The sequence below is a fragment of the Triturus cristatus genome, chromosome 1_2 (assembly GCF_964204655.1).
Source record: "Triturus cristatus chromosome 1_2, aTriCri1.1, whole genome shotgun sequence".
Taxonomy (NCBI): domain Eukaryota; kingdom Metazoa; phylum Chordata; class Amphibia; order Caudata; family Salamandridae; genus Triturus; species Triturus cristatus.
In genome coordinates this window covers 170,784,618-170,811,064 of record NC_140580.1, presented here as the reverse complement: position 1 = coordinate 170,811,064, position 26,447 = coordinate 170,784,618, and the positions used below count along the sequence as shown (strand labels likewise).

Below are 26,447 nucleotides of genomic sequence, written 5' to 3'. Positions count from 1 at the left end.
CCCTAGCTGGGTCTCCGTCTCTCCGCGGCCTCCACTATGAGGCCAGGGGGCACCACAGGTGCCCCAAAAACATCCATGCCCCATGTAGCAGGCACCATGAGGTGCCTGCCACAGGGTGCAGGGATGTTTAAAAACATGCCTTTTGGCTTTGGTGCTTGTGCTCTGACCCTATTCTGGGCTGCAGCACATGCCTCAATGCCAAAAGGCATGTTTCCGAGCACCTCCAAGGCAGTCGGATCCTAATTAGGCAGGAGGGACTGCTGACTACCTGATGGCCAGTCCGTTTACCGCAACTTTGGCGGTCGGACGCTCTTCTTGGCGGTCGGACGCTCGTCAGAACGGCATCGTAATTAGGGCCATAGTTCTCACTGCTCATCTGTGTCCATCATAATCGATCTTTCTTGCAGGAGGAATGCAGCGCCCTGCTCATAGACAGCAGAGTGAATGCGCATATTCAGCATCGGCACCTTCAACACTCAGGTGTTTGTGTCCTCACATCAGTGCTTTCTTTTAATAGGGCAAACATTACTTTGGATTTGTTTCACTCCCAAAACACAGGTTTATTTTATTTTTCAGGACACAGGTTTTTCTAGATTTTCGCCAGGATGGAATCAATCAGCAGTTCTTTTCAGATTAAGATTCCCTCACTCCTTTGATGCTAATTGACACTTGCATCTATTATTATAATGAATACCTGTTGGAAACAGCCCACTCCCACTCCGCAGGGTGGTGGTGGACCTTCCCGACACAACGGGGTAGCTTGGCTCGAGTGGTCAGGAAACAGGCGCAGTGCTAAGCATACAATATACCCATACAATAACCATGCGTGCATCCGTTCCAAAAACGACTCTACACCGTAAAAATTATGAAAATATGCTTTCTTTATCTTTCTTCTCTTAGTTGCTGATTGGGAAAATAAATAACAATCACAGTATATACATTTTAAATAGAGCAGGTCAAATAAATACTGGCTGTTTGCTGAAATAAATAGGGGTGATCATAAATAACAGGGCATAAATACAAGTGCAATATATACAGTCAATTAAATACTTTGAGGTAATAAATACTGTACTAATAAATACTGTCCCAATAAATACTGTACACCAACAAGTCCTGTGGACCTATAAATTCAGTGCAGCAATAAATAGATAAGCACTTAATAAATACAGTTTCCTCAATAAATAATTAGAAGTATACAGTACACTTTGTGAATCAGATGGCACTTCAATTCTTAAGGGCTGATTTGGCCCAGGTACAGCTTGTAGGGTGTGGAAGGCTTGAGGGGGGGCTACTCCCTGGCTGAGGCAAAGGCTGAGGCCTAAACTGAGGTAGATCAAAAGGGGGGGAAATTCCAATGCCCTGGCTTCCCTCTCCACACAACCTCTCTAGGTTAGTCCCAGTTCACCCCAGGCACAGTCAGGTGGGTTTCAGCACCTCCCTAGCCCCTTAGAGTAGTCTCTCAGGTCTCCACAGGGCCTTAGGCGCCCTCTACTCCACTTACTGCCCTTTTCTGATGTTCCGACGCCGCTGGAGTCGTGTCGACGCCGTGAGGCGGTTCCGGTTCGGTCTCGGCGGCCTCGGCACAGTGTCAGTTCTTTGACGACGCCGGTAGGCGGTTCCGGTCCGATGTCGGTGGCCTCGGTTCGAACTCGACCTCCGATTCGACGGCGTCGGGCAGTCTCTTCACACGATGTCGACTTCGGGCGGCTCCGGTCCGATGGCGCTCTCGGCTCCGATGACGTCGGCCGGCCTGGCCTCGCTGTCGACTTCCGGCGACTCCGGGGTGCGATCCTCACCCCCGACCTCCGGTGTTCCTCCTTACAGGTTCCGGGCGACTCCGGAGTGCGATCCTCACTCCCGACCTCCGGTGCTCCTCTACCTCGGTCTCCGACGACTCCGGAGGGCGGACTTCACCCTTCCGATGACGCCGCTCACTCGACCTCGGTTCACCTCCTTCTCGACCCTTGGTATTCCACTCGACCTCCGCCGGCGCCCTCTTACGACCTCAGGCGGCTCCGGGTACGACGTCTGCTACCTCAGTCAGCGCCGCTTCTCCACCTCGGGCTCCAGGTCTTCGGCTACTCGACGCCAGGCTCCAGGGAAACCAGTTCTCAGGTCAGAATCTTGCTGTCTTCTTGTTTCTAAGGCCTGTTCCTGCTGTCCAGGTCCTTAGGAAGGTTTTCTTCTGACTTCTTCCCACACAGGGCTATAGGCTGGGATCCATCAGTAGGGACAAGTATCAAGGGTGGGTTTATGGACCCCACTCCAGGCACAAGTTTCCACCCCTGCTGCTTCACTCCTTCCTCCTTCACTGCTGTGCTCCTCTCTCTTCACCAGTCAGGTGCCAACTGCCAGCTCCAACTGCCAACTGCCTCTCTTATCCTCCCAACATTCTAAACGGTTTCCAACTGTCACACAGTTCTGGAATCTCCTGGAAGGTTCTGGAAGGTGCTGGTAGGTTCCAGTGGATGCTGGTGATGTCATGGGAGGCCACCATTTTGTGCTTCAGGCCCTCAGACAGAAGTTTCAGGGGTAGCTAAAATGGCTCCCTGAATCTGTAGCAACACTAAAAAGAAGTCTGGTGGTTCCCAAAAAGGAAAAATTCAAACAGGGTTTGAGGCAAAAGTGGGACAAAATAAATAATGATGAGGAGGGACCACCCAAAGGGCTGACAGGTCTAACACGCGTCCCCCCAGCTGAAAGTGGGGAGAGCTACCCAACCCCTTGGGAGTTCTCATCACTAAGGCGGAAATACCTTGAGAGACCGTCTGCGTTGGCGTGGTCCACTCCAGGCCGATGTTCCACCTGAAAGTCCATCCCCTGTAGGGAAATAGACCACCTCAACAACTTGGGATTCTCCCCCTTCATTTGCATCAGCCAACGAAGGGGTCGGTGGTCGGTCTGAACTAGGAAGTGCGAGCCAAACAGGTATGGCCGCAACTTCTTCAGAGCCCATACCACTGCAAAGGCTTCACGCTCTATTGCACTCCACTTCTGTTCCCTGGGAAGTAGTCTCCTGGATAGGAAGACCACGGGTTGATCCAGACCCTCTTCGTTGAGTTGCGATAACACTGCCCCAATGCCATGTTCTGATGCATCTGTCTGGACAATGAACTCCTTGGAAAAGTCTGGGGCCCTTAAGACCGGGGCCTCGCACATGGCTTTCTTCAATTTCTCAAAGGCTTGCTGACAAGCCTCCGTCCAGACTACCCGTCGAGGTTGTTTCTTGGACGTGAGCTCCGTGAGAGGGGCTACGATGGTACCGTACCCCTTCACGAAGCGGCGATAGTAACCCGTGAGGCCCAAAAATGCTCGGACCTCAGTCTGTGTCTTGGGGGGTTCCCAGGCCATGATGGCCTCGATCTTCGCCTGGAGGGGTTGCACCGTTCCCCTACCCACCAAGTGTCCAAGGTACACTACCGACCCCTGCCCGATCTGGCACTTGCTGGCCTTGATCGTCAATCCAGCTTGTCTCAGGGCCTGGAGAACAGCTTGCAGGTGACGCAAGTGATCCTCCCAGCTGTTACTGAAGACGGCTATGTCATCCAGATAAGCAGCAGAGAAACTCTCCATTCCGGTGAGGATCTGGTTTACCAGGCGCTGAAACGTGGCAGGTGCGTTCTTGAGCCCAAAGGGCATCACACAGAACTGGTAGTGGCCATTGGGCGTGGAGAAGGCTGACCTTTCCCTTGCTCCATCAGTCAAAGAGATCTGCCAGTACCCAGAAGTAAGGTCAAAGGTACTTAGATATTGGGCAGCTCCCAGCCGGTCAATTAATTCATCCGCCCTAGGGATCGGATGAGCATCAGTCTTTGTCACTGAATTCAGTCCCCGGTAGTCCACACAGAACCTCAGTTCTGGTTGGGCACCCGGTGGTGCAGCTTTCGGTACTAACACCACCGGACTGGACCAGGGGCTGCTAGAAGGTTCAATCACTCCTAGCTCCAGCATCTTAGTGACTTCACTATGAATGCTGGCCTTCACCTTGTCTGACATCCGGTAGATCTTGGACTTCACAGGTGGGCTGTCTCCTGTGTCCACGTCATGGACGCACAGGTGAGTCCTACCCGGGACAAGGGAGAACAACGAAGAGTACTGCCCCAGGACCTGGCGACAGTCCTCCTGCTGTTCAGGAGTTAGAGATGGGGAGAGAATCACTCCCTCCACCGACCCATCCTTTTCTTGAGACGCAAACAGATCAGGGAGAGGCTCGCTTTCCACGTCCTCTCCTCCGTCAGTCACCATCATCAAGATGACTTCGGGCCTCTCGTGGTGGGGTTTGAGGCGGTTGGCATGCAGCACCCGCAGGGGCTGACGAGGGGTCTTCAGGTCCACCAAGTAGGTAGCCTTACCCTTCTTCTCCAACACCTCAAAGGGTCCTGACCAGCGATCCTGGAGGGCACTAAGCTCTCCAGGTTCGATCACCCACACCTTCTGGCCAGGCTCCAACTCCACCGGGTGAGCGTTGTGGTCATACCACGCCTTCATTACTGCTTGGCTGGCTTCCAAGTTGTCAGAAGCTTGCTTCCACAACTTAGCCATTTGGCTCCGGAAGGCCAGCATGTAGCTCACCACATCCTGGGGGAGCTTTCTGGGAGTTCTTTCCCATCCGTCTCTCACCAGGTTAAGAGGTCCGCGTACAGGGTGCCCATACAGAAGCTCGAAGGGGCTGAAGCCCACTCCCTTCTGTGGCACTTCCCTGTAAGAAAAAAGTAAACAGGGTAGGAGGACGTCCCATTTCCTCCGCAGGCTTTCAGGCAGACTTCTGATCATGCCTTTCAAGGTTTTATTAAACCTCTCCACCAGACCATTTGTCTGGGGGTGGTAAGGAGTGGTGAACCGGTATGTCACTCCACACTCCTTCCACATTGCCCGCATATACGCTGACATGAAGTTGGTCCCCCTGTCGGACACAACTTCCTTGGGAAAACCCACTCGGGTAAAGATTCCCATCAGGGCCCTAGCCACAACAGGTGCTGTTATGGTCCTCAGAGGTATTGCCTCTGGGTACCGTGTGGCATGATCCACCAGAACCAGGATAAACCTGTGACCAGCTGTAGTTGGTGGATCTAATGGACCCACAATGTCGATGCCCACCCTTTCAAAGGGGGTGCTAACGACAGGAAGTGGTTCCAGGGGAGCTTTCAGCTTCACCCCTGTTTTCCCACTGGCTTGGCAAGACACACATGTCCGGCAGTAGGTATCGGACGACACTTTCATCTGAGGCCAATAAAAGTGTGGGACAAGACGGGCGAAGGTCTTGTCTTGCCCCAGGTGTCCTGCCAATGGTATCTCGTGAGCCAACTCTAAAAGGAAGGCTCGATAACGTTGAGGGACTACCAAGGCTCGTGACGATCCATGTAGGGGTGCCTTGGGTTCACTGTAGAGGAGGCCATCCTCCCAGTAAACACTGTAGTTCCCTTCAACGTTCCCTGCTGCCTGGGCTTCGGCCTGTCGCCTCAGCCCCTCAAGGGTAGGGCACTCCCTCTGGCCCTGGCAGAATTCCTCCCTGGACGGGCCTCCCTCCACGTGCCACTCGGCCGGGATGGGTAGGTCCTCCAGGTTGGTAACGTCCCCCTCCGCAGACTCCTGGTCCACCACCTCCGGTGGCCTATCCGTCCCACGGGGTGGAGACGCCGAGGCAGGCTCCTCCTGTCCTCGGTTCTTCCCTTGACTGGCAGCTGGCTGGGCCTTTGTTCCAGGCTCCAGCCGGAATGAGCTCCCTCTTCGGGTAGTCTCGGACCTTGTGCTAACACAGGCCCAGTCAGGTGTACCCAGCATCTCGGTGTGAGTCCGGTATTCCACCTCCTTCCAAGCGTTGTGCTCCATGTCATTGCCCAGCAGACAATCGACTGGCACGGCAGGGCTTACGGCAACTCGAAGTGAACCTGCAACCCCCCCCCATTCAAAGGGAACCTCAGCCATGGGATAGTGGCCGGTTCTGCCGTCAGCCATCGCGGCTGGGTGGAGTACATCGGGAATGACTTGCTCTGGAGACACCAGTTGGCTACGTACCATAGTCATACTGGCTCCTGTGTCTCTCAGAGCCTCCCCTCTTTGGCCATTGATGGTGATCCACTGCCCATACTTTGCAGTATTTGCGGGCACCTGGATCTTAGGAACCATCTCCCGTTCTCCCAGGGACACTAAAGTGACACCCGCCCACTCCCTTCCCTTAGTTAAGGGCATCTCCTCCCCGAGCACTACACTAGCTACTCCGGGGGGCTTTCCTCCAGTGGGAGGGGGTGAGCGTTTCTGACACTTCGGATCTCCTTTATAGTGTCCAACGCCACCGCACTCGTAGCAATGGACAACCCTTGGCTGCTGACTCTGGCCAGGATTAGGGTTTCTGGGAGGGTTAGCCTTAGAGGTGAATCCGGTTCCCTTCCCTTGGAAGTTATTTTGGGGGCCTTTGGAGAACTCCTTTTTCTTTTCCCCTCCTTCTTTCTTCTGGGGGGCGCCCTGTCCGGCCTTTTGAGTATCCCCTCCAGTCCCCCTTGTGGACACCCGGGTACTAGCCCAAATGTCCGCCTCCTCAGCAAGCTTCCGGGGACTGGTCAGCTTGCTATCCACCAGGTGTTGCCGCAGTTCAGGGAAACATTTCTCGAGTAGGTGTTCCTTCAACACTAGGTCAAACAGCTCCTCGTAGTTCCTTACTTCACTGCCCTGAATCCAACCTTCCAGTGCCTTCTTTGCATAGTCCAGGAAGTCCACCCAATTCTGTGTGCCCAGTTTGTGACTACCCCTGAACTTCTGTCTGTACTTTTCCGGAGTAAGTCCAAACTTCCTGATGAGCGCCAGTTTCATGGTGGGGTAGTGGGTTTGCTCATCCTCTTCGAGGGCCAATAAAGCATCCCTACCAGCTGGAGGCATGTATTTATACAGTCCCCCTCCCCAATACTTCGCTGGAACCCCATGGGCCCTCAATGAGACCTCATAGGCTGCTAGCCACTTGGCGATGTCGTCACCTGCCCCATAGCTCGCTACAATGTCCTTTGGCAGGTAAGGTTTGGATTCCCTGGTGGACTCTTGGTTTTGGCTGCCACCATTGGGAACAGGTTGTGCCCCGATTCGCAAAATCTGAAGATCTATTTCTTTCAGGCGCAATTCATGGGCCATCCTCTGCTCCTCCTTTTCCTTCTCCAGCTTTGCTAAGTCCCATGTGAGCTGTCTTTTCTCCCTCCGGTCTGCTAACTCCACTTCAGACAAGCCCCCGCTAGAGGCACGGCTGCCCCCCCTAGAAAGTGTCCTGGGCCCTGCGGACAGGTTCCCCACCTCAGGTTGGTACATCTCAGCCCCCTCGGGGTCAGGCTCTCCATCCCTGTCTTCTTCCTCAGCCTTGCTTTCCCTGCGTGCCTCCCCCCAAGCCCTTAAGCTGGTTTGAAGTGCACCCTTCTTTGCTCCTGGGGGACAGTACACCCCCTCTCGCTGGCAAAACTCCCTGAGTTGGGCCACAGTGTACGTGTCTAGATTTTCAAGAACAAACTCCATCTTGCCCACTCAGGTTAGAGGACAGGTTTTGTGCAGTAACAATGCAGGGGGGTACCTTTAATAATACCTCCTCCCACCACCAGAGTAAATTTGGAAAAAACAAAAACCCACAATTAGGAAGGCCGCTGTGAGAAAACTCCCGGTGTAGGCCTATGGACTACCCACAGTTATTGTTGAGTATATGTAGGCACAGCTCTATCCCACCGCTGAACACCAATTTATGTTGGAAACAGCCCACTCCCACTCCGCAGGGTGGTGGTGGACCTTCCCGACACAACGGGGTAGCTTGGCTCGAGTGGTCAGGAAACAGGCGCAGTGCTAAGCATACAATATACCCATACAATAACCATGCGTGCATCCGTTCCAAAAACGACTCTACACCGTAAAAATTATGAAAATATGCTTTCTTTATCTTTCTTCTCTTAGTTGCTGATTGGGAAAATAAATAACAATCACAGTATATACATTTTAAATAGAGCAGGTCAAATAAATACTGGCTGTTTGCTGAAATAAATAGGGGTGATCATAAATAACAGGGCATAAATACAAGTGCAATATATACAGTCAATTAAATACTTTGAGGTAATAAATACTGTACTAATAAATACTGTCCCAATAAATACTGTACACCAACAAGTCCTGTGGACCTATAAATTCAGTGCAGCAATAAATAGATAAGCACTTAATAAATACAGTTTCCTCAATAAATAATTAGAAGTATACAGTACACTTTGTGAATCAGATGGCACTTCAATTCTTAAGGGCTGATTTGGCCCAGGTACAGCTTGTAGGGTGTGGAAGGCTTGAGGGGGGGCTACTCCCTGGCTGAGGCAAAGGCTGAGGCCTAAACTGAGGTAGATCAAAAGGGGGGGAAATTCCAATGCCCTGGCTTCCCTCTCCACACAACCTCTCTAGGTTAGTCCCAGTTCACCCCAGGCACAGTCAGGTGGGTTTCAGCACCTCCCTAGCCCCTTAGAGTAGTCTCTCAGGTCTCCACAGGGCCTTAGGCGCCCTCTACTCCACTTACTGCCCTTTTCTGATGTTCCGACGCCGCTGGAGTCGTGTCGACGCCGTGAGGCGGTTCCGGTTCGGTCTCGGCGGCCTCGGCACAGTGTCAGTTCTTTGACGACGCCGGTAGGCGGTTCCGGTCCGATGTCGGTGGCCTCGGTTCGAACTCGACCTCCGATTCGACGGCGTCGGGCAGTCTCTTCACACGATGTCGACTTCGGGCGGCTCCGGTCCGATGGCGCTCTCGGCTCCGATGACGTCGGCCGGCCTGGCCTCGCTGTCGACTTCCGGCGACTCCGGGGTGCGATCCTCACCCCCGACCTCCGGTGTTCCTCCTTACAGGTTCCGGGCGACTCCGGAGTGCGATCCTCACTCCCGACCTCCGGTGCTCCTCTACCTCGGTCTCCGACGACTCCGGAGGGCGGACTTCACCCTTCCGATGACGCCGCTCACTCGACCTCGGTTCACCTCCTTCTCGACCCTTGGTATTCCACTCGACCTCCGCCGGCGCCCTCTTACGACCTCAGGCGGCTCCGGGTACGACGTCTGCTACCTCAGTCAGCGCCGCTTCTCCACCTCGGGCTCCAGGTCTTCGGCTACTCGACGCCAGGCTCCAGGGAAACCAGTTCTCAGGTCAGAATCTTGCTGTCTTCTTGTTTCTAAGGCCTGTTCCTGCTGTCCAGGTCCTTAGGAAGGTTTTCTTCTGACTTCTTCCCACACAGGGCTATAGGCTGGGATCCATCAGTAGGGACAAGTATCAAGGGTGGGTTTATGGACCCCACTCCAGGCACAAGTTTCCACCCCTGCTGCTTCACTCCTTCCTCCTTCACTGCTGTGCTCCTCTCTCTTCACCAGTCAGGTGCCAACTGCCAGCTCCAACTGCCAACTGCCTCTCTTATCCTCCCAACATTCTAAACGGTTTCCAACTGTCACACAGTTCTGGAATCTCCTGGAAGGTTCTGGAAGGTGCTGGTAGGTTCCAGTGGATGCTGGTGATGTCATGGGAGGCCACCATTTTGTGCTTCAGGCCCTCAGACAGAAGTTTCAGGGGTAGCTAAAATGGCTCCCTGAATCTGTAGCAACACTAAAAAGAAGTCTGGTGGTTCCCAAAAAGGAAAAATTCAAACAGGGTTTGAGGCAAAAGTGGGACAAAATAAATAATGATGAGGAGGGACCACCCAAAGGGCTGACAGGTCTAACACGCGTCCCCCCCAGCTGAAAGGACACAGGTTTTTCTAGATTTTCGCCAGGATGGAATCAATCAGCAGTTCTTTTCAGATTAAGATTCCCTCACTCCTTTGATGCTAATTGACACTTGCATCTATTATTATAATGAATACCTATAGCCTTTCTACTTATGCCCATATGGAGGCTCCAAAGGGCAAGCCAAGGATAGCAACTGCTACTCATTGATAGCTCTAATTGACATTCAATGGCTGATGTCCAAGAAAACAGTATATGCTGTCTAGGCTAAATGAATTATTCTTGTCTTTTACTTAGGCTGTAAAGCCTCTTCTCTGGAAATCTCTGCTTAAGCTTTAACTTTATTTTGGAGAAAAAAATCAAAGAACATTCATGTGTGTCCAGGGTTCAGAACTTTTTATTTTTACACCATGCTGCAGGAGAAATGAGAGCGTAGACAATACAGAGTCTAAACCTTCAGTTCTGAAAATAATTAAAAACTCAGTTTTTCCATATTTATTTGTACAATTGCCTTATGTGATTGTAGTCACACACTATGACACCATTTTCTAGGCTTAGAATAGAGCTTAAAAAGCTATTTCAATAAACATAACATAATTGTACAGGTAGTATAATTTGCTGGCTGACAGTTGTGTTAACATGACAATGTTATTGTCAAGTGTAGAGAGGATGACAACTCTTCTATGAGTAATTCAGATAATGCTTTATCTGGGGAAACTCAGTCAGTGCAGATCCGTCTACCTACTAACTAGTAATGCACAAATCCGCAGTAGCCATAGTTGTGAATAGTGAATGATTTCTGGATTCACATGCTTCGCATTATTCCGTCATCTAGTGGTTGGCCCCTAGAATGTTGTTTTTGCCCTTCCTTTGTGTTTGTCCATAGTTGCTGTGCCTGCTTATTTACCCACCAACTAGCTGATTTCTGGGAGCTATCTAAAGCAAGACTTTAGCAGTGTTTGACTGGGAGCTAAAAGCTTATTCCTGCCTGAAAGTGTGTGTAGCGGCTGAGTCAAACCATCTCCAGTAGAATATGGGTTCAACCTATAAATGTGTCAACAAGAAAATTGTGTGTGCTCTCTCGTGGCTGATTGCCAGGCTGGATAGAAGATAATCCGTCCATCCATCTATTCCTAAAAGCAGCCCCCTGGGGCCTAGCCTACTGAGGTTTTCCCTGTGTGAAGGAGGAAAGTGCTAAATAGCAAATCGTTCCAAAGGACACCTCTTGTTTATTCAGAAGTTTTAATATAGCTTTATCAGACTGAATCAATAGGCCACATGGTCGTTTTGTTGAGTTACCTTAAAGGTGTATGCTTCATTTTCTGAAGGTCCTTTTATCTCGTTCTGTTTTTATTTTTATCAGAAAACCTTTAAGGCTGACATATTTGTTTAAAGATGTATAAATGTGTAAAATAATTTTAGATATTTACCCCAGTGCTTTTCAAGACAAAATGGCTGTCCCTCATTGGCCAAGCGTTCCATTAGCTGTACCACAAATCGAAAAATAAGCTCAATTACTTTTGTAATTATCAATATTAAAATAAGTTATTTCTGTCAATGCAAAACATTGATATATATCTATTTAAAAGCTTTTTATTAGTGGACACCCACTCTGCATACAAAACCATCCAAATATACATAGTGTACTGTCACATCCTTATTAAAATTGCCATAGCAGATCCTGTCACTGCGCCTGAACACTTTTTATCAGTAAGCATACTCGCTTTCTAGCCTACTGAACATTCAATAAATGGTGTAGCTTAATAGGAACTGAAATAGTTGCCACACTTGGTTGTTTGTCATTTATATCACTGACATGTCTGCATATATTTTGTGCACCCGTATTCCGGCATTGAATGTTGGATTTTCCAGTTGTGGTGTTTTATTGTCCTTCGTCTATTTTTAGACTTATGTTTTCTTGCATGCACATAATTTCCTTTCTTATATTTCTTTTCAGTTCTGGGCATTGCATTATAATACACAGGCTAGTCTTTTTTTCACATGTTTCTTCCTAGTCTACTTGACAGCCAGTGAGCATTGAGTATCTATGCCTAATGTAGTCTTTTATCATATAATGTATTCTCTTTCTACACAACAATAAAATTAGATACCGGTATTTCTCTTGTTGTTATTTCTTTGGGTTCATGTAAAACTCAAATTTTCTAATCACAGACTTATTTTATGTCATCATTCAGATATCAAACATTGTGTTTTTGATTTTAATATTGAGTTGCCTTTCCTCTATTTTACATGCCTAGTCATTTAATTCCTGGTCATTTACAATGACTTCCAAATGATTACAGTTGAATTAGCGACAAAGTCTTTCTTCATGCGCCACCTTTGATTTATGATTTTGGTAATTCCTAATTTGCAGAAATGGTTTGATATTTTGATGATATGTGCTAGTAGTTAAATTCCTATTGAAGTGTCATATTTATCATACTGTAATGTCATACTTACAAGACTGAATCGTGGACATAGTAATCCAACTCCTGTCACAAGTGATGTGAATTTGTGTGTATTCTATGCATTTGCTAAATAAACTAATCATTACATTCTTTTGGAGGAAAGAAATTAATTTTGTATGCCCTTCAAATGAATAATTTCCAATTTACGATTTAATCCTTTTGGTTGAGGGGTACCTAGACATTTGATGCAAAGTTTTCACATTGTAATAAGACATTGGATCAGTTGCTGTCTTCCTTCATCACCAGTATCTTTTCCAGATTTGGGGTGTACATCCTGCTCTTACTTGTATACTGTGTAATCCCTGGTTTCATTTGTCTTTCTGTTTTAACCACACAGCCTAATCTGCACGGGCTCTTCAGATAGTAAAAACAAAAACTTGGATTATACATTGTTCTGACTTTCAGTTTTATTTTTTCAGCAGTTTGTGGATGTAAAACGTTAACACCTTCCAGGATATTTTTTAAATATCCACAGTTAAGACAAATAAATCAAACACTATCTCTTTTGTCTGTATCTTTGGCTATGACTATAAACAAATAATGGATTTACTTGAAACAGTTCTGTGAGTTTATCATTGACCTCTACTATTTTTCAATGTTTGTTAATATTCTGTTACATTTTTTGACTTTATCTCACATATTTTGTAAGAATCTTTGCTGTCTTGTTTGTGACGTTTGACTAGAGAGTGTATCTATCTAGTTAGTTAGTCAATCCATGCATCTGCTGTTTTAATTCCTTCCATACTATACCCCTTTCTAGAAATGTGTCTTTGTGTTTGATGTTTTCTTCTGCTAACTCATCTTTTTAGTCTAATTAGTTGCCATTATGGTAAATTTGTTATTAAAGACTAGTTGTGTAATAAAGTTCAGAATTATTTCACACATTGGGCATGAAAGGGAGTATGCTTAGCAATATAATTGGGTTTGTTTTTACAAAAAGGAGCAAGTTAAAGAAAATGTAAAAGATAATTGATGACAAATGCAGAATCCTGGTAATTATTAAATGGTTATTTCAAAACTCATGAGATTACATTAGGATATATGTCTTGACAACTAAGAAGCCTTTTAAAAGATAAGCCATGGCAACTTTAATAAGTATAGGACAGTATAATATTTATATCGAGAGTGGGTGACCACCAATAATAGGCTTTTAAATAGATACACAATGTGCTGTATTTTGCCTTGACAAGAATAGCATTAATATACATAATTACAGAAAAAAATGTGCCTTTTTTGTTTGTGTTACAACAAATTAATTGTTCTGACCCCTCATTAAAAGCCATTTAATATAGAAATGCCCTGGGGCTTATAGCAAAAGTTCAATTGACCAACTTTAGGCTCTAAAACAAAATATGTCAACCTGAATCATTTTTAATAAAAAAAGGGTGATTCAATAGGACCTTTGGAAAATAATACTGTATCTTTATGACAGATAAATAAAAATTCTCATGAGACTTACTGATTCAGGCTGATTAAACATCAACAACATTTCTGAATAAAAACAAAAGAGGCCCTGTGGGACAATTTGCTATGTAGCATGTCCCATCTTCGCTGGAGTATTGTTTCCAAGACCAAAGGTACCACACAGGAGGCATGCAACATATTACTGAAAGAAGAATGAATAGATTAGCAGAAGTAAGGACATTATTGAATATAAGTGGAGCACTGCAATAGGGGGAGATTCTTTATCTAGTGGATGTTCCCCAGTATCCCACATGCCCAGTCCATCAGACGGCTTAAGTGGAGAATAACCCCCCAAAAAAACAGCACAGCCAGACAATGTCCACTGTACTATTGTGGTTGATCATATAGTGGTTAGAGAGAACTCTACTCAAAGTCCACAACAGAGTAGCAAACCCTTGTTAGATCATCTGCTTCTGTGGCAATTGGCTGCAAACTATAACAATTAATCTGGTACACATACAGTTTTATGCACAATGTAACTTTTAAAGTGGGCTGACACAACTCCGTTTTCAGTAATATGGCAGTCCTCTGAGGTCCGGAATATTTTATCTCAGTGCAATTCTCCTTGAGTGGGAGGAAAGCCCTGTGTTTTCTGCTCTAAGAGGCTGAAGGAATATAAAGCCTCCCTTTTAACTAAGCCTTTAAACTACATCAGAGGGAAAATGTCGTAAGCTGATGAACTATCTGGTGCATTCACAAGCTTAATGCATGCTCTGCTGAAGGGGCATACTACATTGAACTCATGGTGATACACCCCAGTCTCTTTAAATGTTACTTAGCAAAGGGGTGATTATTTCTTAACAAGTATATTGAATTTTCTTTGATATATACGACTATCATAATCTTGGGTCTTGGGAATATTGATGAAAAAATCCAGTAAGAGCCATCATGACAAAATCCTTATCTTTTAGCATCAATTTGTGTGCTTAGGAGCACTTATTTGCCACCCACAGAAAGTGAATATGTTTACAGAGTGTACTAGTGTATATTACCCACCCATCCTTACTGGCACAGAAAGCTAAGCATTGTGCAAAAGTGGCAAACAAAAAAATGCACTGTTTTTGTGTGTTGCACATATTTTATGGGAAGTGATGTGATTTAGACATGCTTGTCTGTGGTTTAAAATAAAACAAAATGTTTACAGGTTAACAAACTATTACTTCTCTGTAGATTAGTGTCTCACAATTTTAGCAAAGCTGGTAAACCAACTTTATAAACATGTTCCAGATGGTATTATATTTTAAAATACTTTATCAGGTTAAACCAGTTACTTGAAATTACTTGATTTGATTCAGTGTTTCATCTGCAGTTTTAAAACAATAAAACATTATGCAGTCCTCAATAAATCTCATGTTGGGTCATTACCTTACTTTACTTTGAAGATGATGCCCTTTACTGTATTATTGTGCTGTAATAGTTTAATTATCACACTCAATTTTCTGGAAGACAATTTTTGTTCACTGACTTGTTTCTTTGTATTTTTGTGTCCTTCTAGCTACAGCATAATTGCTTCATTATTAACAACCAACACATCTACTTTGTTGTGCTTTATATAATGTTTTTGTTGAAATCCTCCAATTTATGGAATCTTTCCCCTTAAGGAGCTTGCTCATTCTTTCACTTAATTTCATTTGACTTCTAAAGACTGAACTTATTCACATGTCATTGTCTCTCACCTACTTGAAACACGAGTGCCTAGGTTTGGTATTGTGCCCTGAATATGATAAAACCACATAACATACTTTGTACACTCACTGTGTCATAGTTCTTTGAAGAAGATCATACAAAGGACAAAACGAAAAATAGAGAACATCTCTATGTTCATGAATAGAATATATGTTTATCTACTGTTTACACTTATGTTTATCCAAATGTTTCCACTTTGTACACCCACCGTGTCAGGGTTCTATGAAGAAGATCATACAAACGACAAAACAAAAAATAGAGAAAATCTCTATTCTCATGAATAAAATAAATGTTTACCCATCATCCCGGCTCTCCTTTTTGCAGCACTTAATCAACCAATTTTTTAGCCTCATTGTTTAGGTGATATGCGATGGTGGAAGGCACCTAGAGGCACAGTGTGGGCAATACCAGGTCCTCTTGCTCTTGGCACAGGGGTCAGCCATTGAATTTGTTTTTTTGGGGGGGGAGTTTTAAATAGAGAAAACTCGACCCAAAGTTATCAGAGCGCTTTACATGATCACCAGTTGCCTTACAGATGGACACATTTATTTTTGTTAGTCACAGGGAGATTAAGTGATTTGCCCAGAATAACAGGATGTTGAGCGTCCCTGCAGATACTCGAGCCCGGTTCCCCAGCTTTGAGATCGATCGCTCTGGAGCGGGTCTGAAATCAGTTGGCATACAGAAATATTTGACATAGTGAATAAGATTTGACATTAGTTAACATAATGAATAATCATTGACGGATCTAGAGATAAACAAGGGTCCAGTAAAGGGTATGCCCCTTTGACATTACCTCACCATGGAGCAATTATTGGTGTGTACACTTGCTGTGGTAGTCCGGTGGACTTTAATTACACAAAATATATGAATTTTGGTAAAAAGATGTAGTGCAGAAATATAGTAGGTGGTTTGTTTGAGTAGCCCTCTCTTCATGACTGAGTGTGGCTACTTCAGATGGCTGTTCTAATGAGAAGATCCTTCAAAAAGCTTCTTTATTGGCGCTAATAAAATGCTGATTGATTTTCATTCCCTTTTTAGTTTCCACAAAGGAAGCCTGTTCCAAGTCGAGTAGTTCACATCTGCAATCTTCCAGAGGGAAGTTGTACAGAAACTGATGTCATCAACCTGGGAATTCCTTTTGGAAAGGTCACCAACTACATCCTCATGAAGTCTACAAATCAGGTACTTTATTTTTTCCTTTTACTACTGTTTGAGTAACCGTATATACACATTTGAGAGAATATATTCTAAGGACCTTATTACGAGTTTGGCGGTCCTTCAGCGCCGCACCTGTGCCGTGTGCAGGACGACCGCCGAATCCGTGGTGCACCCGACGGATTATGATTGTAATCCATGGCAGGCGGGCAGTGCATCCGTGGTGGTGGGCTGTTAAGCTCATAATAGAACCTAACATGCAGCCCGCACCATGACAACATCTGCAGCACATTCCTGAAAGGTATAGCATGCATGCAACACCGTACAGGAGCAAGGGTGCAATTCCAGGGGGGCACAACATGTGCACCCCTGCATGCACTCCTGAGAGAGGCTCGGGGACCCTGTTAGGTCCCCCTTGGCTGCCTCTCCGTCACCCTTTCCATGGCAGGCTCCCGCCATGAAAAGGGAGGTGGACAGGCAACTCAGAATATGCTCGGCGGTGCCGCAGCAGCACCACCAGCATATTTGTGCTCCTGACTGCTGCACGACTGTCTCGGGATCCCTGATCCCCAGCGGACGCAGCAGTCTTGTGGCAGTCCGACTGCCGCACAGTCGTATTACTGCGGGAAGGCCCACAGTGTAGAGGTGGTCGAGCTGCCACCTCTAGTAGGGGGGTCCTATGGACTGCCACTCTCTTAATAAGGCCCTAGGACTTTGTACCCCGTTTTAGATGCTTATAAAATTTTGCAATTGAAAGGCGTTTTCAATAAATATTCAGTCCTATTTCTGGTGAATGATGGAGAAAAATTCTATTGTCACCTTCTTGATTTTCTTACACTACAAAACCATAGGTGACAATTTGTTGTGGAAAAAATGCTTGTCACGAAAAGTATAGAAAAAATCTATATTATTGTGTTGTGTTTCTTTTGATCTTAAACAGCCTTTCCCATTGTTTTTAGTATACGCTATACATCATTATTTGGAGAGAATATATATGTGCATTTTGAAAGTTACTGTTCCAGCTGCTTTGAAAATTGCCAATCCAGTAGTTTAGTTTAGTTTATTTTCTCAGAATTGTAAATATTTGGATAGAAAATTATACAAAGACCACAATGGCTCGAGAGCAATTTATTTTACAAAAAATTATATCAACAAAGAAAAGGAAAGAAAAGAGCAGGTGCCCACAAAGGACATTTTCAAACAATGGAAATTATTATTAGACGTTTTCAAAATGTTATTGTACACATAATATGTCAACCACCAATACAATATACAAACAAACATTTGTGCTCGCCACATTACACTGTGACACCCCGAGACGCATTCTTAGCTTTGTAGTTGGGTGTGGGGGCCATGAGCCTGGTTTGCTATGTCTATGTCAGTTTTAATACTCGTTTTAATTTTGTTAAGAGCTTTTAAATTCATTTTTTGGAGTTGAAACTTAAATTTAAATAGTGACCAACATATACCAATAAAATAGTAAATCTGCACCCACAGTGGTACGTACTTCTTGAATGGGTGCAAATTTACTACCTTGTAGAATTCTCAAACATTGGCAGTAGTAAGCTTGGAAAATGTATTGCGATGAATGTTTTCAAATAGTTTAACCAGTGGCAATCACTCAGTGTAGCGTTCCAACCCATCTTTTTTTGCCCACTGTTCCACTCCATTTAGAGGGCCACCTAATGAAAATCAGTACTGACCCTGTTCCTCATGGATACAGTCCATCCCAAACCTTGTACATCTCACATCTCCACCCCGCAGCCTAATACTTTTTAAGTTGCGAAAGTTGAGATTCACCCCACCCTCAAATCTCGCTTACTAGGCTATGACCCGAATAAGAATTTAACAGTGATGAGAGATTTGCAATACCCATATCTATAGGAAGATATTTTAGACCTCAGTTCTTTTTATAAAAGAAACTCATATTCCGGTCAAAAATATTGTTAATACTAGATGCATTCAGCAAATAAAAGTAAAACAATTTTGGAAATGATAGACACAGTGACAGAAACCCATTCCTAGAGAGAACACATCCTGGGTTTTGAATTTTGTAAATTGTCGTGTTGCTTGTGATATACATTTTTGTCAGAGGTAGTAGCTTTACATCAGCAGACGTTGAACTTAGCATCAGTCATGCATAATATAAGAATGTTTTACCGCAATATAATTCTCCAGATCCAGCATATGTATCAGTTGAAAGCTTTTTAATGTCATATTTCCTCAGTTACCAGCTTCTAACAAACCTTTCATTTGAAGGGCATCAGAGCATTTAAGATTCATTGGGCCACTGGCATAATGTTTCTGTGAATGTATTTTCGGCGGATACAATTTAATTAGAACATTGGAATGTTGAGAGCTCCATTGAAGTCAATGAAGTGTGTTAAAGCCAATAATGGCAGAAGCAGACTTTCTGCTCGTACACTGCAATGGTGGTCTTTCTGTTTCTCCCTTTTTCATTTATAATATTCTACCCCCCGTGGGTTAAATCTTCTAACAAGCATGTAGCCTTCTCCCTCGGACTATAACAGTGGTCAAAGCTCTTCACCCACAATACAACATGAGCCTATAACAAAGGATTTACCCCTTGGCAGAGGAGTATCTGCTAGATGTACGAACAATAGTGATAGCGATTACTAAACAGCGCTTTTTTGTGAATCGGTTTTGGGTTTTCACTATTGCTATTGACCAAAGGAGTTATCCAGCCACTATTCCCTAAATATCAATTCGTAGTGGGCCTTAACATGACCTACATCATCAATATTAATGAGGTTGGTCGCAATTTGTGACTCTCTAGGATTTGCTGCCATCACAGACATGGTGGCCTGCTGGGGTCAGCAGACCACCACGTCTGTGATTCTTTTTAAATGAAGCACCCTTTAAAAAAAATTCATCCCATTTTCCATAAAGGAAAACAAGATGTGTTTAAGAAGAAGAAAATGTAAAATTTCAAAATCTTTTTTTCATATTAGACAGTGGTTCATGCAATAGCGCGGCCTGCTCTTAAAAAAATGTTTTTCTAACATTCTCAAAGGGGTCCCTTGTGGATCCCTTCCCATTTGTGAATGGGTCGCCACCAACTTTGAGTTAGTGGGAAAAAGTGGGAAAGTTTTGCAATTGCATTTTGGTCACAGAATATTCACTCATCCCATTCTGATTCGGTATTTGGAAGGGACAACCCAACATGCCCCTTTCAAATACTGAATCGGTATGTATTTGCAATTCCAATTTGTGATTCGGTAACATGTTACTGGATTGTAATTCGGGACTAGTACATACCATAGTGCATTTTTGCTTCCTCAAATGGCTTGATTCTGCGAATCGGGCCATTTGCAACAGAAAAAATGCTTCATACATCTAGCCCTATAATACTTATTTTTTTCCTGATAATATTGACATGCTATTCTTTAATATATATATTTTTTTTTGTTTAAGAAGTTTTATTGAATTTTCAGAGAAAGAAAAAACAAATGATACAATAAACAAATATTCCAATATAGTGCCATAAAGAAATAATATATAAACGAAATTGGTTTACAATAACTGGGCAGCCAAAAAAGGATCAATAATAGGGTAATTAAGGAAAGGGCACTGGTAAATAGGATAGGAGGGAAAGGGGGGAGGAAAAGAGGAAAGACCGAAGAGAAGAGAGAGAAAGAGAAAAGAGAAAGCCAGAGAGAAAAGAAAATGAAAAGAAAATGAATTATCACATGGGAGGGTGCGAGGAAAGATAAGTAGTAAAAGGGAGCCAAAGAAGATCAACTTTGATTTTTTGGGAAACAGAAGAGGAGGAAACGGAAGCAATCCTATGTTCGTCACAAATAAAATTCCACCAAGTAATTGACGACAGTTTAGAATTGTCTTTCCATGCAGACAGGATCACTTTAAATGCTAATGCAATAAAAAGATCAAATAACCTAGAACTAGGTAAAGTAGTTTCCATATCAGGGGCTAAAGAACCTAAAAAGATATTTACAAAAGTTAAGGTAGCATTAAAGTTGAAAACTAACATGCATACATTCCAAATTGAATTCCAAAAAGATAGAACAGATGCACATTCATATAGCTGATGAACTAATGTACCAGTTTCGGTAGAGCAGGACCAGCAAAGAGGAGAGGATGTAGGGGAAAACTTACAAATAGCAACAGGAGTAATAATGGCTCTATGATATAGAAAAAACAGAGATTGGGTTATCCTGGCTGCAGCCGAAACTTTAAATAATTTCGACCATAATTTGTCCCAACTATCAATAGAAAGAGAGATGGATAAGTCCATTTCCCATGCACTCTCAATGTTGGATTTAGAACGAACATTGGCATTAGATAACAATAACTTATAAACAGTGGCAGCTTTAAGTTTATGCGCCGGGAATAGAGAATATAATGGTGAAGAGGGTATTAAAGGGGGTGAAACTAATGGGAGAGAGTAAGTAGCTAATTGGGTTTGTATAGCATTAGAGATAATAATGTATTCCTTGTAAAAGGAGTCAGGGAGCTGATATCGTGTCTGTAGTTCTTGGAAGGAGATGATAGAAAACCCATTCAAAAACTGATGCACAAAAAAAATCTCCTTTTCCTTCCAGTATTTGTAGTAAAAAGATCTACCTTTATATTTAAGAAATTTGTTATACCATAGGGTAGAAGTTAAAAAACATTGGATAGGGGATAGGTCTTTAAGAAATGTATTGCACAGCAATTCACGGGAGTATTTTAATACAGGGCTTTTAGACAAAAAGGTGCAGTTGGACATAAATGTAACATGCTGAAACTGAAACTCTTTTAAAAGCGACCGCTCAAAGATAATCCATCGAGGTATAGGCGTATCCCCAAAATCGAAGGCCAATGAGAAAGATTGTTTAATCAAGAAAGCAGAGTGGTACAATTTAAAATTAGGAAAGCGCACTCCCCCCTCTTCCTTGGGGCGAATAAGTTTGTTCAAAGCAATGCGGGAGTGTTTATTGTTCCATAAAAATTTGATACATAGAGAGTTTAATTGGGAAAAAAATGAGTTAGGGATTTTGACAGGGAGCATAGAAACCGTATAAAGGATATGAGGAGTGACCATCATCTTAATAGTATCTAGTCTACCCCACCATGATAAAAATAAGGGGGACCACACGAGGAGAAGAGATTTCAATTTATTCATTAGTGCGTTAAAAGTGAATTTAATAGTATCCGCTATATTGGAGGCAAACCAAATGCCAAGGTATTTAATTTTGGAAGGACACCATGCAAAGGCAGTATCCGCAAACATAAATTGATAACATATCGAATTTAAAGGAAGAACCTCCGTTTTGGATAGGTTAAGTTTGTACCCAGAAATGGAAGAGTAAAGGCGGACTTCCTCTAAAAAAGGGGGAAGGGATTCACTTGGATTGGACATGTATACCAATATATCATCCGCGTAGGCAGATATTTTAGTTTCAACAGAAGCAGAGGCAAAACCTTTAATTTTGGGATTGGTTCTAATACGCTCAAGGAAGGGTTCCAAACATAGGATTAAGAGTAATGGGGAGAGAGGACAACCTTGTCTGGTGCCTCTAGATAGGGGGAAAAATTGAGAAAATTGGTTATTAACAAAAATACTAGCCCTCGGACATGTGTGTAACAGTTTAATAAAAGAAATAAAATTAGGGCCAAAACCAAACCATTGTAGTGTATGAAACATAAACTGCCAATTTATACGATCGAATGCTTTTTCAGCATCCAGAGACAAAGCAGCCAGAGGATCTTTATAATTTTTACCATGGGACAGGATGTTCATGAACATTCTAGCATTATCGGAAGCCAATCTACCTTTGACAAAACCCACCTGGTCAGTCTTGATCAGAAGGGGTATGATAGTATCAAGCGTGACGCAATAATCTTAGCGAAGATCTTGCAATCATAATTGATTAGGGAGATTGGGCGAAAATGTTTACAAAAAGAGTGGTCCTTATCAGGCTTAGGAATAATGACGATCAAGGCATCCATAAAGGAGCCAGATGCTTTCGCGTCAGTAATAAAGGAATTAAACAGCTGCAATAATTTAGGGGCAAACAAAGATTTGAAAGTACAATAAAACTCCACCGGTAATCCGTCCGGACCAGGGGCTTTTGACTTCTTTAAAGCTTGTAGGGCAGTAAGTATCTCTTGTAAAGTAATATCCGCCTCTAAAGCGGAAAACTCAGCATTCAGAGACGGAGGAGCAGGGAGTCCAGAAAAAAAAATTATCAAGATTATGAGAGGAGGGAAATGTATCATCTGAATAAAGAGATTGATAATAGTCATGAAAGACCGCTGCAATTTCTTCATCAGAGGACACCAAATTATTAGTGGATTCATCCATGATCGGACCAATGATCTTACGTTCAGAGCGAATTTTAAAGTAATTCGCTAGCATTTTACCTGCTTTATTTTGCCCTCCGTGAAATTTAGACTTTATTCTAAGTAAAACATTGCAGGCATCAACAGTCGCAATTTTGTTAAGGTTGGTTTTAGCTGCAATTAAATTCTTTAGTGCGTCTGCATTTTTGGAGGAGAAAAAGTCATGCTCTAATTTTTTCAGCTGTTGTAATTGGTCCTCATACTTTTTCACATTGGCCTTCTTTTTCCGGGACACAAAAGAAATAGTGAAAGCACGGAGAGCCGCCTTAAAAGCATCCCAGTTGTTAGGAATGGAAGTGTCTGATGGGTTGTTAAAGGTAAAAAATTCATTAATAAAGGAGGTGGCTTCTGTAAGATAAACTGTATCCGATAACAGGTGAGTGTTAAACTTCCAGCGATTAAATTTGGTGGAGGTAAGTGAAAGGTCAAAAACAGCATAGACAGGGGCATGATCTGAGATAAAAATAGAGCCAATTTCAGATTTTTGGATAGATGGAAGAAGGGGTTTGCTAACCAAGATATAATCAATTCTGGATCGGGTTTGGTGTACATTAGAAAAGAACGTATATTCCAATAAATCAGGATTACAAGTTCTCCAGACATCGTACATTGGGCGAGAGGCAATGGCCGATTGAAAGGATTTATGGGTCTTATCCGGTTGAAATTTGTACTTTGATAAGCGATCCGAAAAAGGATCCAACCACTGATTAAAGTCGCCTCCTACAATAATATTAGGACAGTCAGCAGTGGAGAGGAGAATTTTGATATCATTCCAGAATTTTGGATCAATGAGTTTCTTGAAGAAAGGAAATTTGAGAGTTGAGTTTAGATAAATGAGAAATTACCTTTTGTCTTTTAACAGGATTTCCAAGACCACGGACGTTCCACGTAACAAAATTACACATACGCGAGGGTCAGGGGAATGAGATACACATGGTGTAGAAATACTTCAAAGACAAGACGACACTGGAAAACAAAATGCGCATAGAAGTTACAAAAGGAAACAACAAAACATAAAACCACATTACTAAGAAAAATCAACAAGCCCTTGGCAATGGAATAAATAAAGAGAGGTCTAAAAGCGCCACAACCAAGGAGAAATGAAGAGAAAAAAACAAAGAGGAAACATGGGAGATCTCGAAAGAGGAAAAGAGTGACGCACCAACCAAAGAAAGACTGAAGTAAGAAAGTATGAGAAAGAGCAGGGGAAGGGAAGAAGGTAAGCAGACGTAGAGAGTATAGGAAAGCAGAGAAGGAAAACAGGTCAAGGAAAAGAGTCCAGACCTGAAAGACATCAATAAAAAAGTGAAGTTGGAGCGTGATGAGACCGGAGAGAAGACAGCGGTATATACCACATGGATAAGATTGGAAGCAGGAATAAACCTGGTAATTGTAAGAAAGGAGCAGAGAAAAGACGATATGAGGGAAAGAAGAAAGAATTGAACAGGTAAGAGCCAATAACGAAGAAGAAGAAACGTGATTAACAAACATACAATAAGCAATAGAGCATACGGAAAACTATATATACGAAATATCTAAGATAACCAGAAAAAAGCTGTTGAGAACACCACACTAAAGCAGCAATAAGAAAAAGCACTCAATGATTCGTGTCCATATTCCGAGAGGAGATGCTATTAAGAAACAGTTTCAATTTTCCCGGATCATCATAGGACCTTGTCTGGCCGTCGTGTGTGATCTTGCAGATGGAGGGATGGAGTATACCATACTGGACGTTCAAGTGTCTCATTTGTGGACGCAGTGCAAGGAATTCTTTGCGTCGAGCGTTGGTCGCATTAGAGACATCTTGTGAGATAAAGATATTGTGGCCTGACCACGATAGGTGGCGTTTAAGTTTAGCTGCTTTGAGTACAGTCATAAGTTCTGTGAACTCCAGAAAAAGCATGATAATACCACGTGGTTTGGTGGAATTCGGTTGAAGGCGACCTAAGCGGTGAGCTCTCTGTATATTCAAGGGTGAAGATGACTGAAGGCCCAAGAGATCATGAAGGAATTTTCGGAGGAAAAGCAACATATCAGGACCCTCAATATTCTCTGGCAAACCAAAAAGACGGAGGTTATTCCTTCGATTACGATTCTCCAAGTCCTCAGTATGAAGCTTTAGCTTGTGAATCTCTTGTTCCAATAACGGTATTTTTGTGGCAACATCTTGAGCGTCACTGACGCGTTGTTCTAACTCAGTCACCCTACCTTCCATGACAATCCATCGGTCCTCTATTTGCTGCAACTTTTCATTTGTGGCGACCATAAAGGGTTGAAGACCACGCACTTCCTCTAGGATATTATCTAGTACTGGGCTTTGTGACGAAAGAATAGGTGAAGGCGGGTCATTCTTCTGCCTTTTAGGCTTTGCGCCAGAAAAAGACGGTTTACTTGGAGGATGGGAGTCACTAGACATCTTGGCAATTTGACTTGACACCTTCTTGGCGGGAAAGAGTATGCGGAATTCTCTCATACGTTGTAAAATTTGACGAAGAGTCTCATATAGCCATTACAGCATCACCTTAGAACAAATAAATAAAGCCGTACCGCATCCAGCCTATAGCTCTGAAAGTACCGGAACATAGGGGTTAATCACGGCTTCTGAAGAAAAAAAAGATTATGAAACCTTCTCCTGAGAGAAAATCGGTACAGAACAAGCATGGTCAGGGGATAGTGGCAACTGCAGAACTTAGAACAGACTCCCTCTCGGAGAAAAATGAAGCATTAAAGCATCAAAGCATGACTGAATCCAGGAGATGCGTGCGCGGTGCTGCAGGAATGAGATACGGGCGCCGCGACACAAAATGGCGGCCGCCGAGTATTACCTCAGGAAATCAAACCGCCACGTCTCCGGGTGATAGGAGTGATAAAAACCGCCGACGAAGGGCAATTCCGAATCACGACATGTTCCGCTGGCGAATTCTTATGGAGACAGCAACCGCAGCTCGCTGGGAAGCCTTCCACACAGCTACATAGCACCGCGTCCAAGCGGAGCTAACGGAGATCCGCCATCTCCCCTCGGCGTCCAAGCCACGCCTATTCTTTAATATATTGATTGAATAGTGAACATGGAACAGTAGATGTACTTTTTAAACCACAAATTTTGAGTGACAATTGACAAAATCATTTATGACATTTATCTTTAGTTCTCATATTAGAGAAGACCTTTTAATTCTACTAAATATATATATAATTCTAAGCTACTACTATGTGTGCATTTGAAGACAAAAATAATTTTTGTTGTTAAACAATTGTTTATATATGGGTGATGGTTTGGCAGCTACGCTAACAAGGTTTTACAAAAATCATGACAAAACAAAGCAGCATTGACAAAGCCAAATTTGCCTTGCCAGTGTTTGTTTTTATGTTGAATTCACTCTGAGTGTATGTTTACATGGTCCATTCTCCCAACTCTCAATTTGTGCGTACAGGAAACCATCAAAGTCTGTCCAGAGAAAAGATTATTAGATTCTCAACATTGTTTAAAAAGTGAGTGGATATCAATCAGTCGTTCAAAGTGTTTTATTTTTTTAATTTATATGAATGAAGGGCTTACATTATTTGTCTCTGTTAAGAATCTGTCTGCATGTATTTCTTTAATGC

The 26,447-nt window shown here is 43.6% G+C and overlaps 1 protein-coding gene across 2 annotated transcripts in view; it reads left to right on the top strand.

The window, feature by feature from the left end:
• RBM20 (RNA binding motif protein 20) overlaps nt 1–26,447 on the top strand; it is a 422,608-nt gene that overhangs the window by 319,239 nt on the left and 76,922 nt on the right. For both annotated transcript variants that reach the window (XM_085603428.1, XM_085603429.1), the window contains exon 6: nt 16,362–16,505. In XM_085603428.1, coding sequence (XP_085459554.1) covers nt 16,362–16,505 — 144 coding nt within the window. The remainder of the gene's footprint in view (nt 1–16,361; nt 16,506–26,447) is intronic.